We start from the raw sequence: 14,281 nt of genomic DNA, 5'->3' as shown, positions 1-14,281 counted from the left end.
GCTGCGGCGTAGGACCAGAGGCTACGCAATGGAATGTCGTCATCACGCTTCCTTGGTCCATTCCCTCCACCACCGCAAAGCCCAGGAAGGTATCTAATGCAATACTACATTTCCCCAAAAATATTCTGTTAAAATGTTTTTTTTAATTAATAATAATAATAATAATAATAATAATAATAATAATAATAATAATAATAAACATCTCCAAGAGCAAAATGTCTCTCTGCTAACATAAGCGACGTTTGACGTTCATGTGACTTTTTAAAGTTCACATGAACGTCAAATTAAATGTAAATTAAACTTGAATATTCTGCACAGAATGTTAAATTCCCCTATACGTTCTGATAAATGTGGGTACCAATTGTACTACAATTCAAGTTGCAATTCTTCAAGCCACAAAAACACAATTACAAGTATCAAATTATTTTTCACTAATTTTATTTGTGCCGGCAAATTTTATAATCATGAGTAGAAATTCTGGAAAATTCTTGTTTAAAAAGATATAATAGTGCAGGTATTAATTCCTTGTGACCCATTAATTTTATGCTGAAAGTAATATCAATAAATAAAGCATTCAGATCAAACACAAACAGTTGAGTGTTGTCGTAAATAAGTCTCAGTAGAGATTTATGTAAGGTTCCGTAGGGCTATATCTCAGTAGGGTAGTCTAATTTAAAAGCTGTTCCTATAAATTACCCTAATATTTCGGCCCCAACATCCGCGTCCAACGATCTATACGGACGGTGAACTGGGGGTTCTACTGCCCTCTGGTGGCAATGTGAAAGAAACAGAAAGTCAGCGTAGTACTAATGTGTAGCACTCGTACTGTATGCTGGCCTGTAACTGACAACAACGACTTGAAAATGTAAGTGACAAATCTAATCGATTTATTATCAATAATTTTGAAAGTAACGAAGTGCACCAGGTAATAAATAAAACTATATATTCAGGAGAGGATTAAGCAACAGAATAAAAATAAATGTTAAAATGTCCAATTCATTCAGTTAGGCTGAATGAAATTTAAGTCCAATTTAAGTCCAATTTAACTTAGTTTGAACATTATATTTGAACATAAATCATTCAGATTAATTTCAAACTGAAATGACAACCCCCCCGAAAACAGCTGCAGGTTTCTCTACTACGATGGCTGACACCTCAGTGAACCAACTACGCTATTGCCCTTAAACTCAAAACCCTCCTGTTCGTCTGGCTTCAGAGACTGGAGATCTGCTCTGCACACATGACCTCACAAGACACACAGCAAACACACATTCACCACTACACATAACAGGGGAGTCGCCTAATATTTCTCACCGGACACATGAGCATTGTGACTAACAACATGATTAGGCTTTTTTGGCTGCATCAAGTCAGGACAACTTCATAAAAATGATTTTTGTATGACCACCAAACACATAACAGACAGGTGTTGGTTGTGTTCCTAGAGTGACTTCAGAAGAGACAAACATAGGTTGGTTATAATGAAAGATTACTATTAAAAAAAAAGAAAAAAAAAAAAGAAGAAGAAACATTTCCATTGACTGTTATAAGAAGGAAAATATCTGTGTATTTTACAAAATAACAGGCCAAACAAAAATAAAGCAATACAAAATGAACAGGAAAAATATTCAGTGTTTTCAGTTTGAATTCAAGCAAGAGAAAAACATCCGACTCAAAAACTGAGTGGAGGGGAAGAAAAAAAAAAAAAAAAAAAAAAAAAAAAACCCACGCACATTAGGAATGAGGAAATACACCAGCATGGAGTCAGTTATAGAGCTTTAGGCAGTCTTATTGTCAAATTCAACAGTTCTGCAGCATTTTGCACAATCTGTAAATAACTATAAAAAAATTGAAATGAATAGAAGTGATATGGAGAACGATATTATGCACAAAAGTTATTACTTAGGACAGAGCTTTCCTTGTAATATGTGCCAAAAAGTGAAATGGTAAAGTCAGATATTCAAAAAGATATATGAAGGCAAAAAGGACTCAACTGTCTAAGTGAGACTGTGTGTAAACAAACAAACCACCTTAAAAACCTTCTCTGTCAAACTAATCACTTTAGCCTAGAAGTTTATAGGGCTAAAAAGTGTACTTATAAAATACGGAATTCTGGTATTTTAGTTGTTTTCATTAGTTATCTGAGTTTGTGCTTTTGGTGTGTCTTCTTTACCAGCATGCTCCTGTCCTGTTTCACAGTCATTTTGTTTCTCCTCGCCTATCTTTGTTGTTGCCATGGCCGCCTGCAGCGCCTCCTCCTCAGCCACCTCATTGGCCGGTGACTGAAAGCCACTGTCGTCGTGGTGAGGCACGCTGCAGTGGGCAGCTGTTGGTTGGAGTTCTGAGCACGAGTCTGAAGCATTTGCTGCAGTTTCGTGCCTGTGTTCTTCTTTTGCAAGTTCCTCCTCTGCTTTTGCAGGTGGCTGGGCCTCCTCTGGGCCCGGGAGTACTCCCTCATCCTCCTGGATGGATACTGCCTCCATCTGTACCTCTCTTTGACTTCCGGGGGCAGGCTGCACCTCCTTGTTGCTTATGGTTCCACTATGCTCCATTGGAAAGGAGGCGTCCTCCATTTTTGGAGGAGGTGCAACTTCGATCATCTCCAGGGTGCCACCCTCTCCACCCTGCTCACCGTCAGCCTCTTGCACCGCATCCTCGATCTCCTGGATGGCACACTCTATGGCCAGTTTACTCTCCGAGTCCTGTGGAGACATGGGCACAGCCTCCTGTGTGCTGGGATTTGTGGTTTTTTCTTTATTGAGTGTGGTCCCATTGGGTATAGTAGGTGGGGCCTCCTTAGGTGGTGGCCCATTGACTTCCTCTTTGGTGATGGCTTCCTTTTCAGATGAAGGCGTGGGCGGAGCGAGCGGACTGCCCTCGCCCTCCTCTTCAGGAATGTCATCCACCCCTGGCACCTCCAGGCAGGACTCGGGCAGCGCTGGTGTGGCTCCATCCTCCTGGATCATGGAGACCACCTGTTTCATCCTACACCTCCTCCGGGTCTCTGCATCTTCATGCTCATTCCCCTGCTCCCCATCCACCTCCTGCTGCCCGCCTCCGTACTCCCCTGCCCAGTCGATAGGAGGATTCTCCCCCAGTAGGTGCAGGTTGGGGTCGCTGTTGGTCAGCACGATGCTGTCCCGGTAGAGGTTGTGCCTCCTCTGCACGGCAGCCTCTTTCACCGCTGGAAACGAGAGGTCATAGTTAGTATCGTGGCAAACCTGCTACGGTGTGGCATGCTGAGCGACTAGACTGGAAGTACGAAAGCACTGAACGTCTCCGCATCAAGCGTCGGTGCAGTCCTGCCTTACCTAACATAATGTCCTTCATGACTGTCTGAAGCACCACCTCTTCAAAGATGTTCTCAACGAGGATGAAGCGGGAGAAGTCTTCGAAGATCAGCTCTTGGAAATGGGGAAAGTCCTGCAGACAGACATCAATAAATGTGGGCCTGGCAGTGACTCACCAGTATGTTGTGCAGTATGAAACGCCTCCATGTGGCCACACCATGGAATACGTGAAGGTCTTACCACGGAGCAGGACGGCAACAGCTGCTTCAGCATATAGGGAATAAAGATCTGCAGGAGGGCCTCTCTGAAGAACCTCTTGCGCACGGTGCTGCTGTCATAGTCAAATTTCTGCAGGAACAAAAGTGGGATGTAGGAATCAGCCAGGCAGGGAAAAGGAGAGCATCGCCACGTGCATCGCCGCGCTGCTCTCTGGCTCACCTTGATGACGCGGTCCTGGCAGCCCTGGATGGCTTTGCACAGGTCCTCCTTCCCCTCCTGGGCCTCCAGGCTCTGATGGAGGAGCTGCTCAAACGTGTACACCGCATCGTCCATTTGCTGCAGCACATGAAAAAAGAGGCAGGGCCAGTGAGTGCATTATGTATATGTGCACATATCCCCGTTTACCAGCAGGGGGCGTCTGTGACAGCGAGCAGGCTTTGTGAGGCCGCCACGATACTGTGTATTTAAATGTAAAAAAAAAAAAAAAAAAAAAAAAAAAGCATGTTCAGTCTTGTGTGGCCACTCCCTCTGCACCAATAACAGTCTCTTGGAGAACTCCTGTGCTTGTTCAACTGTTTTGGATTCACCACTGTGAAAAGCTATTAAAAAAAGGTCCCAGAACTGCTGATGCCTCACTAATCTCTGGCCAGAACTGTTGTTAGTAATAGTGGAAATGAACAGGCAAGCTGTTACTTCAACAATTATACTACGAGCCTGAAACCTCTCAGGTATGAGCATACAGTTAGTACTGATAGTAAAATGGTGCTTTAATGGGTATATATATATATATATATATATATTTTTTTTAAATAGTACAAGCTTCCTCTTTTTTTAATTTTCTCTTCACTCTTTGCTTGTTAAGCATTGACAGCAACAGTTGAATCTGCCCAATAGGTCATGATATCTGCGTCACTATGTGACCAGAACACACGTCCTATGCCACAAGAGCAGAAGCAGTGACGATAAGAAGCAGAGTCACGAAGCACATTAGCAAATCTCACACATGGCAAGAAAAACAATTCCACATTTATTTTCACACCATCTGCCACTCCAAGGGAAAAAACAAACAAAAAAAACTTGGCAGTTGACATCAAATGATCACACCCCCAGAATAGCTAATTCAGTGCCGAATAATTATGTATCTCTATCCCCCTACCCCCCAAATGTTGTACTGGCATGACTGCATTTTTTCCAGGGAGCCAGTTTCTGGCTGTCCCTGACCAGAAGTCTTGGGCTTCGGGGTAGCACGGGGAAGCGCGCACGAGCACTCGCCTCTCTCATGAGGATCTGGGCCCTCTGGACGAACACGGATGGGCTGGTGACATCAAATCTCTGCTGCAGGCCCTCCAGCTGAAGCTGCTCCACCTTCTCGTAGCAGGGCTGCATCTTCACCGGGTGGAATGCCAGCATGGAGATCTTCTCCATGTACTGGTGGACAGGAGGAAGGAGAGACGTTGGAGGACACAACTGTGCAACACAGCACTCACTTGGAAAACCATGCAGCAAGAAGAACTAAATAAATATTACATAAGCCACACGGATAGAGTACAGGTTTAACAGGTTCAGTAAATGTTTATTGAATTACCACAGAAGAACCTAAGGAATCTCTCAGGTTAATAAAAAAAAAACAAAAAAAACCCCCCACACTTCTCTCACAAATGCTCCTTTTCACCCAAACATCCTTGGTGGGAAAAGCAAGTGGGGTAACAATAACATTTGAGCCAGGAAGACCTTTCCCAATGCCATGCGTCAATCATGGCTGAGGAGACCCCCCTCACCTCCCCCAGCTTCTCCTTGCTGCCGCCGTTCAAGAGGTTCTTGCTCATGTTCACCAGCTCCCTGAAGAAGATGTCCCGCACTTCAAAGAACCCTCGGCTGGTGGGCTCCATGAGGGCCTCCAGGATTGAGGTGATGTAGGGCTCGATGCTCACCTTCAGGAGCTTCTCTGCCTTCGGGTGCACCAGAGCTGGAGGCCAGTACAGGACACCAAACTTTACTGTTCATACCAGACAATAAAAAAAGGTCTTCACCCCCATACCTCTAATCTAGTTTCTGGTCCTGGATTGAACAGATTACTAGACTACATTATCTGTTCACTTCCTAATCTTACTGATTGGCCACTTTATCGTCACACCTGTCTGGTAGGGTGGAAAATCTGTGGCCCCTGGTCCGCAAGGGTATGACCCAAATTAACTAGCACCAATTACAAAATGTTGGACTGGATTTTGGATTCACGGTCCAGAGTTAAAAGTCTCCAGAAGAAATGATTAATTAATTACCTTAAGAGAGTCCAAAAAGGAAAAAAACAGAGATCATATGTGCACAATCCAAATGTTAAACCCAAATGCATTACTACACAACACTTTGTTTTAAGCAATGACACACTGGCCCGTTAATGTTGCAAATTTAATAGAACATCATTTTGCAACCACCTACATTCCTAGAAATGTTTCTTCCCCTGGTCATTTATAAATAAAACAACCTGGGCTTCAAGCCAAGGAGATTTATTGTTTTCCAAGCAGGTCCGTAAAATGAGATTATTGCAACTCTGCTGGGAGAAACCAGTGGAGTGACCCTCGTCCTGAATTCCGTGAGGAGCTTTAATCAGCAGAGTGGGCCAGTGAAGTTTGAAAACGCGCACATCCCCACAGGGAACAGCAGCCCTCCAAAGCTGCTCAGACTAGAGTTCTGCTTGCCTGGTTATCGGCTACTTTCCGACATGCAGAGTGCCAAGAGGAACCCTCAACCACTCATGGAATGCAGTCGGTCGACTCTCAGTTTCGCATAGCAAATATTGTGCGCTTAACATGCAGTTAAAAAGATAGTAAAAACTTTAGAAGGACACGTGTTCTGAACACTGTCTAGACCAATTCAAAAGACCAAAAGCGACTGTCAAAGCATGCTTGTGTGTGTGTCCCACAGCACTACCTCTGATTTTACTGCCAACGTGCTCCTTGGAGGTAATAATCTGGTCCATATCAGTGCGGATGGAGGCTTCCAGAGGGGGGCGCCCTGCCTCACACCTCTGCACGATTGCTTCGTACTGCGACTGGGCTTGGCTCTGAACCAAACTGTACACTGCGTCCGAGATCTGCACACACGGTATTATGAGCTAAATTTGTAGTAAAAGCCAAAATTAAGGTAATGAGGAGAAACCTGTTATTCCAATCCCATAGCAAATGGTGTCCTACTGAGTTCCTTACCAGGATCCAGCTCCTTTGTCTATCATGCAATTTGCCCTTCAGTCGAGGGCTGATCAAATCTCTCAGCTCTGACAGCAGAGTTTCCATAACCAAGTTAGCCAAGATCTGAAAAGACATGGAAGGAGGAGCGTCAGCTGCCACAGGGAGCTTAAATGTACCAAAGCTCTCACTCAAATATCTTCCTGGGAACAGTATTAGATAAGGTAAAGTATTCCTGAAAACATTCAAAAGGCATTATTTGTTAGCATTATGGATTTGTTAAAACCAGGTTGCCAGAAGCACAATGCAGCTCAGACCAACATGCTGCAGCCGTAGGCAACTTGAATCCCCGCCTTTCCACCCCCAGACAGATTTGGGATCAGCCCAGGGCACCCCAGACAGATACTGGAGAAATCTAGTAGCTCAGCACAAGACTTTGAGACATCGAGTTGAGGCCTGGGAGCTACAATTCAGCATTCCTATGTGCTTCGCCGACAGCGAAGGCTACACACACACACACACACACACACACACACACACACACAGAGAGAAGCACACACACACACACACACACACACACACACACACACAGAGAGAGAGAAGCGCACACACACACACACACACACACACACACACACACACACACACACACACAGAGAAGCACACACACACACACACACACTAATGACTTGGGCCTCCTCCTCAAACAGGATTACACGTTAACTGATGTAAGGGAGACCCGAAAACCACACCCGAACTCCTCCCACTGTCTCAATATCCACCTCTGTGTACAAACACCTGGGAGTGTGCCGTCTTAAAATTGGAGAGAGAGGTTGAAGTTTTCAATCCTCAGGTCAAGAGGAGGTTTAGCCCTTCACCGCACATACCCTGCTCCTAGATCTTAAAACTCTGCACCAGGCCTTAACAGAACCACTGTTGAAGCTGCACTCAGCCTTGTTGCCAAGTCACAATTCTACCACTTCAATATTTCCCAACAAACAGTGAGAGGAGCAGGTGCATTGGGTTACGTGCAAGAGCTGCAGAAAACACTCGGGTCACCCGGAACTTGACACGCCCTTCAAACAGGCGTCAGCACGCCACAGTGGCCACCAGGAGAATGTTGTGAAACGTCGCTAGGCAGAGCTTGGCTAATCACCTCAGCCAAGCCTGGGACTACTTTAAGGCTACATTTGTCCCACATGGCCAAATAATGGAGAAAGATTGACATCAGTGGAGAGATGAATTGTGACACACTGTCAAAGGTCTGAGTCACCTGACAGATGCATGAGCATCGCAGGGAGTCATTTCACACAGCAATCCCAAAACGCACCTATAAAAACAACAACAATCCCTCCTTTGTGTGAGAAACTGCCACTCAGGGTAAAAAAGCTCAAACGTTTCCCATTGGAGCCTGCAGAAATACAAGACATTTCTGAGTGTGTCTGTGTCCCACCCTCACCCTCCAACATGCAACAACTATAGTAAGGTTGTAGCGATCCGTAATGCTGTGCTATATGTTATAAATAAACACATGACTTCATGCATGGCACTGCTGAGGTATTAGATCAGCACTGATTGGGTCCCACCTGGGGTGAATTGCTCAGAAGGAACTCTGAACGACTCGCGTCAGGTTTCACTTCCTCCAACAAGAGTATCAGGGGCCCTAATATCCAATGTATGTTGAAAACAAAGACTAATCAGGGTCGTTTCTGATAAAGGCCCCCGAGGGGAAACCAGACTGCAGAGCAGTGCTATAGAAGCGAAAAAGAACCACACCCTACCACTAGCCTGCTCTGCTCTTGCCAGACAGCAACAATACCCTTTGCAAGGACCAAGCTGCTAAAAGCATAGAAGTGGGTCACTGAGCATTTCGATGGCATTTATATCCAAATTATTATCAGAAAAAGTCACAGCAGTTCCGAGGTTCTGACCACTGCGTATCTGTGTGCAGGCACTACATACAGAATCTGAATATGGACACTCAATGTCTGATGGAGCAAGCTCATTTCCCTGTGGACAAGCTGAAAGACACAAGGACAACTCTGCCTGCTGGTGTCTACATGTGCAGTATAGTGAAGACCAAATGTCAGCATGTGAGGGTTTGGATTACCTGGGGTGGAAGCCCACACATCATGTCCCAGGTTCCATATTGGTTGCGAGCCTGCCGATAAAGACGTACAGCATCCGTAAAGGCTGGAGTCTGCACCTTGCACTCCTCTGACAGTCCTGAGAGAGGGCAAGAGGAAGGCATGGGAACAGATGTTAGGTCTTCTTCAACCTCCTCCTCAGTTTCAATGGCATGATCAAAAGCACATGCAGGTTTGACAGTGATTCATCTCCCACTGCACACTTCCTTATTCAAGATGTTTAGAGAAGCAAGACAGAGGACGTGTGTATATTGCTGAAAGTGTAACTATGCAGCTCCCCATCTCACACACATGCACATTTCTTTATATATATTACATAATTCTCCATGGTGATTTCTCAACAAAACACCACCATGGTTACCCAGGTAATTTTAGCAATTATAAAGTGAGAACAGCAATTTATAAAACTAAACAAAAACAAACCAGAGACTGGTTGCTGTTTTGACCTGCTTGCACATATTGTTGATTTGGTCAAAGGCTGTAGTGTCAAAGCTACTGTATCTCCAGGGTTCAGACAACAGCTTTCACACCGTTGGTGCATCTGCACGCGTGCATGTATGGTGGAGGAGGAGCTTCTCACAAAGAGGGGAAGTAAGCTGGAAGGCGGGCTGGGTGCGGGAGCTGCTGGAGAACAGGCAGGAAGTGCCCAGGCTCCACATCGGAGCGCTGCATGAGTAAGCACCGACACATTTCAGCAGGGCACATTGAAGCCTCGAGTAGGCAAGAGCACCGAGAGGTCTATTTGTGCATCATTTGTGCCTCTTTTGAGGCACAGCTGCAAGAAACATGATGCAAAAATACTGGTGTCCGCTAGGCCCATGTAAACCCCATGTTGTTCTAAGCGTTAGCGAAACCACTGCCAAGTAAACCATAACTCTTGAGACTTCATTATTGTTACACCATAAAAAAAAAAGGATCCAACTTCTACAAACCAAACCAGATCCTCCTGCCTGCTAGCAAACAAGATCAGTCGCCCTTCACCCATCCAGGCATCCACGGTGAACCACTCAGGCATGTGCACTAGTTTAACCATTACCTCGGCCTGGCTTGGCAGTTCCATTCAGACTGGTCTTCTCCCTCACTAGGCCGGAGATAAGTGAGCAGATCTGCCATGTCTGGATCCTACTACCTTTTTAGTAGTGGTCCTGTGTTACTTCCTTCTGATAACCAAACCACAAGGATTCCAGAATAATCTTGGCTCCGGAGCAGTTCTGGAAGTGCTGGAAACCGACACCAGACACCACCTTGGTGTCTCCTGGCTGTTCAACCGGCTCTAACGTATCCTAACCCCTGACGAATGCTGCATGACGGAATGCCCTGGGAAATTAATTGCCATAGAGAAACACACTTTCCTAGGATACCAGTGAGGGTGGCTTGCACAACTGTGAGGTTTCACCAAACTACCATTGCAAACTGGCACTGTAGAATGCTCCCATGTTGGCTAAGGTTTGGAGTCCAATCCAGATTAGGTACTGGACCACGCAGTCCATCCATCCCAGCTCCTCCGAAATGGGACAGTGTCTGGCCGCTGAAATGGCAGGCATGTCTGGATTATTGCACCTGCACTTTCCAGACATGGACCATGCTGGGTCCTTCCAAGGAGAGCCGTGTGAGAGCAGAGCATCGTAGCAGACTGAAGCAGAGCTGCAACCAAACCTAAACCCTGCTGGAAACACGTGCCCAGCTCATGCCTTCACCACAGGAGTTTACATGATTAGAGCATTCATTATTTAACAGGAAATATCCAAGAACCTCCTGAACAGTTCCTGAAGTTTGGGTTAGTAATCCTGGGCAAACATCCTTGCATTGCAACACATCAAAAGGAAGTTGCATCACTGGATGAGAAAGTAAGTGTTTGTCTATATATTGCCCCCCCCGTCTTTATGGTACTATTTAGTGTTATGACTGACAAACAGTTCCCTTTGTAATGTTGTCAAACTAGTGATGTTTTGTCTGAAATATGTAAAGCCCATACACACCAAATGGAATTAAGGCTGAGTAGTATAAAAGGCAGCGTGGTCACCAAACTAACTTAATACAGTGCAGAACAGAGCTTTTCTTCAGCCTTGACCTTGGCCGCAACATCCCCAGCAGTGCGTGTCAAGGGTAGTGCTGACAGGCTTCCCCTGCGCTCTGCTCATAGATACGCTCCTGCAGACACAGCTGGGCCCCCATGACCCCTGCTCCAGCACAGCAGTGTCTGTGCATGGTTTCTGATTGGCTGATTAACAGTATTAAATCCCTCTGACACTTGAGAGCCTGCTCCAGGCCTTGTTTGGGAAAAATGTGTCCTTGTGTATGGCTGACACACACACACACACACACACACACACACACACACACACACACACACACACACACACACACACACACACACACACACGCACGCACGCACGCACGCACGCACACACACACGCACACACACACGCACACACACACGCACACACACACGCACGCACACACACACGCGCACACACACGCGCACACACACACACGCACACACACACACGCACACACACACACGCACACACACACGCACACACACACACGCACACACACACGAGGACATCATGGTCCTCCCCTCATTCTAGGTATGACCGGCATCCCTCCCTCCCTAGGGGAGTAGCTAGGTCCAGCTGTGACCACTCAGAGGAATCTGGACTCCAGCAGAGAGACAGAGCGGCTGGGTTTTATAGTCCACCAAACCACAAAGACAGCAAGGGCTTCCTCTTACATTAGTCCCTTTTGCAGATAGGTTAAGAAAGCATAATTACACCCAGAGAGCTCCAGAGTCCATGGATTCCACAAACGGCATAAACATTAAACGAGAAGCCCATATGATGCCTGGGAACATATAATGGAAATGAGTGTGTTTCTAATGCAAGATTCTGGAGCAGAAGCAGCAAATTACTGCAAACATGTTGGTGTAAGTAAGTTATAGTGAAGAACTGAAATGAGGTAATGCACCAGGTTCAAACTGCTGGGGCACAACAGGTGTGGATTTCTTTACTTGACAGACCTACTCCAAATAACAGCAGCCAGACAGCATATGGGTCAGAGGCAATTTGGCGTAAACCTGTCACTGAGAATAACAAAGCTCCGAATCTTGGAGGTCATCATTTGCCATCACCATGTTGAGACAAGATGCAATCTGCAGTTTTTATACACTGTGCATAATGATCCGATCAGAAGGCAATGAGATCCTGCATTACATTATGGCATATTTGATGATGATGATGATGATGATGATGATGAATATGGAAATTAGCTATAAACCATGACAAAACTCTCCATTTTCCAGACCATTTCCATATATTCTAAAACAAAATGGCAAAGTAATCTAGACAGATAATGCATTCAATTTTATGGTGTGCAATAAAAATGAAACTTTACACTTCCAGAAGTGCAGAGATTTGGAACACTGTTGAAAAGACAGTTCATCTGGTTACTGAAAAACAGCAGAGATGTCTCAGGTAACACACACACTCCACAACACACACACTCTTGGGTCTGCTTACACACTGTCCATGGCCCTTCATAAACTCTCATAGCCGTGAGCTACCAAATCCTTTCTGCTCTCCTGCACCAAAAGCTCTGATCGCGTTTCCTTTTTGATAAACAGCCATCAAAGCGTGCTTCTGCACGGCTGACGGCCACGGCACGCCATCGCGCTGACGTCAGGGAAAGGGCGGGGCGAGGCTCACCGTTGTTTGTGTGCCGGATGCAGTCCTGAAAGACAGCGTTCCACTTCTGCTGCTCCTCCGCAGAACCTACGCAGAAATAGTGGTGGCATGCGTAAGGATGCCACAAGATTAGAGGGAACTGCGTGGCACACTTCAGGAAGGGGGAGCTGCCCACTTTTGCCTTCACATCTGCCAAACACAAACACACACACAAACAAATGAGTGGTCAGGCATTGTGCATCAAGCTGTGCTATGAATCCCCAGCGTGTATGACACTAGAACTTGAGTAAAGCCCCTTCCTGTGGTACGTCACATTAGCCGAGCTCCCTTGCTCCCAACCCGCCCGCCCACTTCACCTGTTCGTCAAGCCTCCCTCCTCCCTTTCTCACCAGGAAGACTGGAGTTCAGCAGCTCCAGATAGCTCTCCATGGAGATTAGCACCCTATAGCCTGCACAGTTGATAGTTCCTTTTGGCTGTAGACCTCGGTTATGTGCCTGAGCAGAAGGTGCAGCACGCACACAAAATGCACTGTTAAAATCAAGAAGGCACAGTAGTTGACAAACATCATTGCGGAGGTTCAAAGATTTCCCCAGTCACCTGTTTGCTCTCATAGTAGCTGATGTTGTAGGAGTCAGGAATGAAGAGGAAACGATTACGCCACTTTTTGTTTTCCTCCAAATACTGGAAAAGTGTTCCAGAGAAGATGGACTTGTTGGCAAGCGGCACCTATAAGCATTGATAGAAAAAAAAAAAAAAAAAGAGGGTCAAATGTAACAGGAGACGGAACTTGGTGCCGCTCCAGAGCTCAGATCATTCCCTGTTATTCTCCACTTAAGCTTCTCTTAGATAATTATCTCTTATTATACTGTATGGAGAGATGTTTGCACTGGAGGAGCTTAAGATCTGAGCTGTGTTTTTTTAAGCTTCTATACACCCACAAAGCAAGTGTGTGTGTGTGTGTGTGTGTGTGTGTGTGTGTGTCTTCACTTCACATGAAGCATACACATATGCACAACTACATATCTCAAATAAACTAATGCAAATGTGTCCAGGCAGAAATGCTTCTTCATGGTTTGTTGGCACAAAGCTTTGCCGAAGGGGAGGAGTAAACCAGACACAGAGCAAGGAGGAGGTGCAGAAGGTGGAGCTCTTACCTTGCGACGCAGTAGCTGAGGCTGGGGCCCGCCTCCCCCCTCCACATCGTAGCGCACCTTGTTGAAGAGGGCCACAACGTACTGCTTCTCATAGAGGTGGCTGAACTCACCCAGCACCGTGCCCGTCCGTGCTGAGGGGCACACGTACACTTTTCAGTGAGGTGGTCACTTACAGGTCATAAAGCACAACAGAGAAACTGGAACCATTTAAAAATGCTGTTTTTTACTGCCATAGCAGACCACAAACTTCGACAACTATACAAGGATTCATCAGTAATGAGAAGGTTTAGTCCATCATCTTGGAGTTAAATATTAACAGCTATTCACACTGCTGCTTTGTGTCTTATCAAAAGGAGTAGATTGCAATATCTGAGCTGCTTTACACACACACACACACACACACACACACACACACACACACACACACACACACACACACACACACACACACACACACACACACACACACACACACACACACACACACACACACACACACACACACACACACACACACACACACGCGTCGTCAGCTCAGTCCATTTTGTTTGCGCTCCTGAAAATGTCACATTTCAAAATTCATGTGGGAACAGCTGCAAGCCAGT

The 14,281-nt window shown here is 45.9% G+C and overlaps 1 protein-coding gene across 2 annotated transcripts in view; it reads right to left on the bottom strand.

The window, feature by feature from the left end:
- Nucleotides 1-421: 421 nt before the first annotated feature.
- niban2b (niban apoptosis regulator 2b) overlaps nt 422-14,281 on the bottom strand; it is a 20,372-nt gene continuing 6,512 nt past the window's right edge. For both annotated transcript variants that reach the window (XM_027010899.3, XM_081715148.1), the window contains exons 2-14: nt 13,677-13,807; nt 13,120-13,248; nt 12,911-13,016; nt 12,543-12,710; nt 8,802-8,917; nt 6,713-6,817; nt 6,438-6,600; nt 5,288-5,475; nt 4,782-4,937; nt 3,729-3,845; nt 3,531-3,638; nt 3,312-3,423; nt 422-3,184 (exon numbers count right to left, since the gene is read on the bottom strand). In XM_027010899.3, coding sequence (XP_026866700.3) covers nt 2,121-3,184; nt 3,312-3,423; nt 3,531-3,638; nt 3,729-3,845; nt 4,782-4,937; nt 5,288-5,475; nt 6,438-6,600; nt 6,713-6,817; nt 8,802-8,917; nt 12,543-12,710; nt 12,911-13,016; nt 13,120-13,248; nt 13,677-13,807 — 2,663 coding nt within the window. In that variant the 3' untranslated portion in view covers nt 422-2,120. The remainder of the gene's footprint in view (nt 3,185-3,311; nt 3,424-3,530; nt 3,639-3,728; nt 3,846-4,781; nt 4,938-5,287; nt 5,476-6,437; nt 6,601-6,712; nt 6,818-8,801; nt 8,918-12,542; nt 12,711-12,910; nt 13,017-13,119; nt 13,249-13,676; nt 13,808-14,281) is intronic.

The sequence above is a fragment of the Electrophorus electricus genome, chromosome 5 (genome assembly GCF_041902795.1).
Source record: "Electrophorus electricus isolate QZ-2024a chromosome 5, ASM4190279v1, whole genome shotgun sequence".
NCBI classification, from domain to species: Eukaryota; Metazoa; Chordata; class Actinopteri; order Gymnotiformes; family Gymnotidae; genus Electrophorus; species Electrophorus electricus.
Note: the sequence above shows the minus strand (reverse complement) of the source record. Positions and strands in the feature narration are given on the sequence as shown.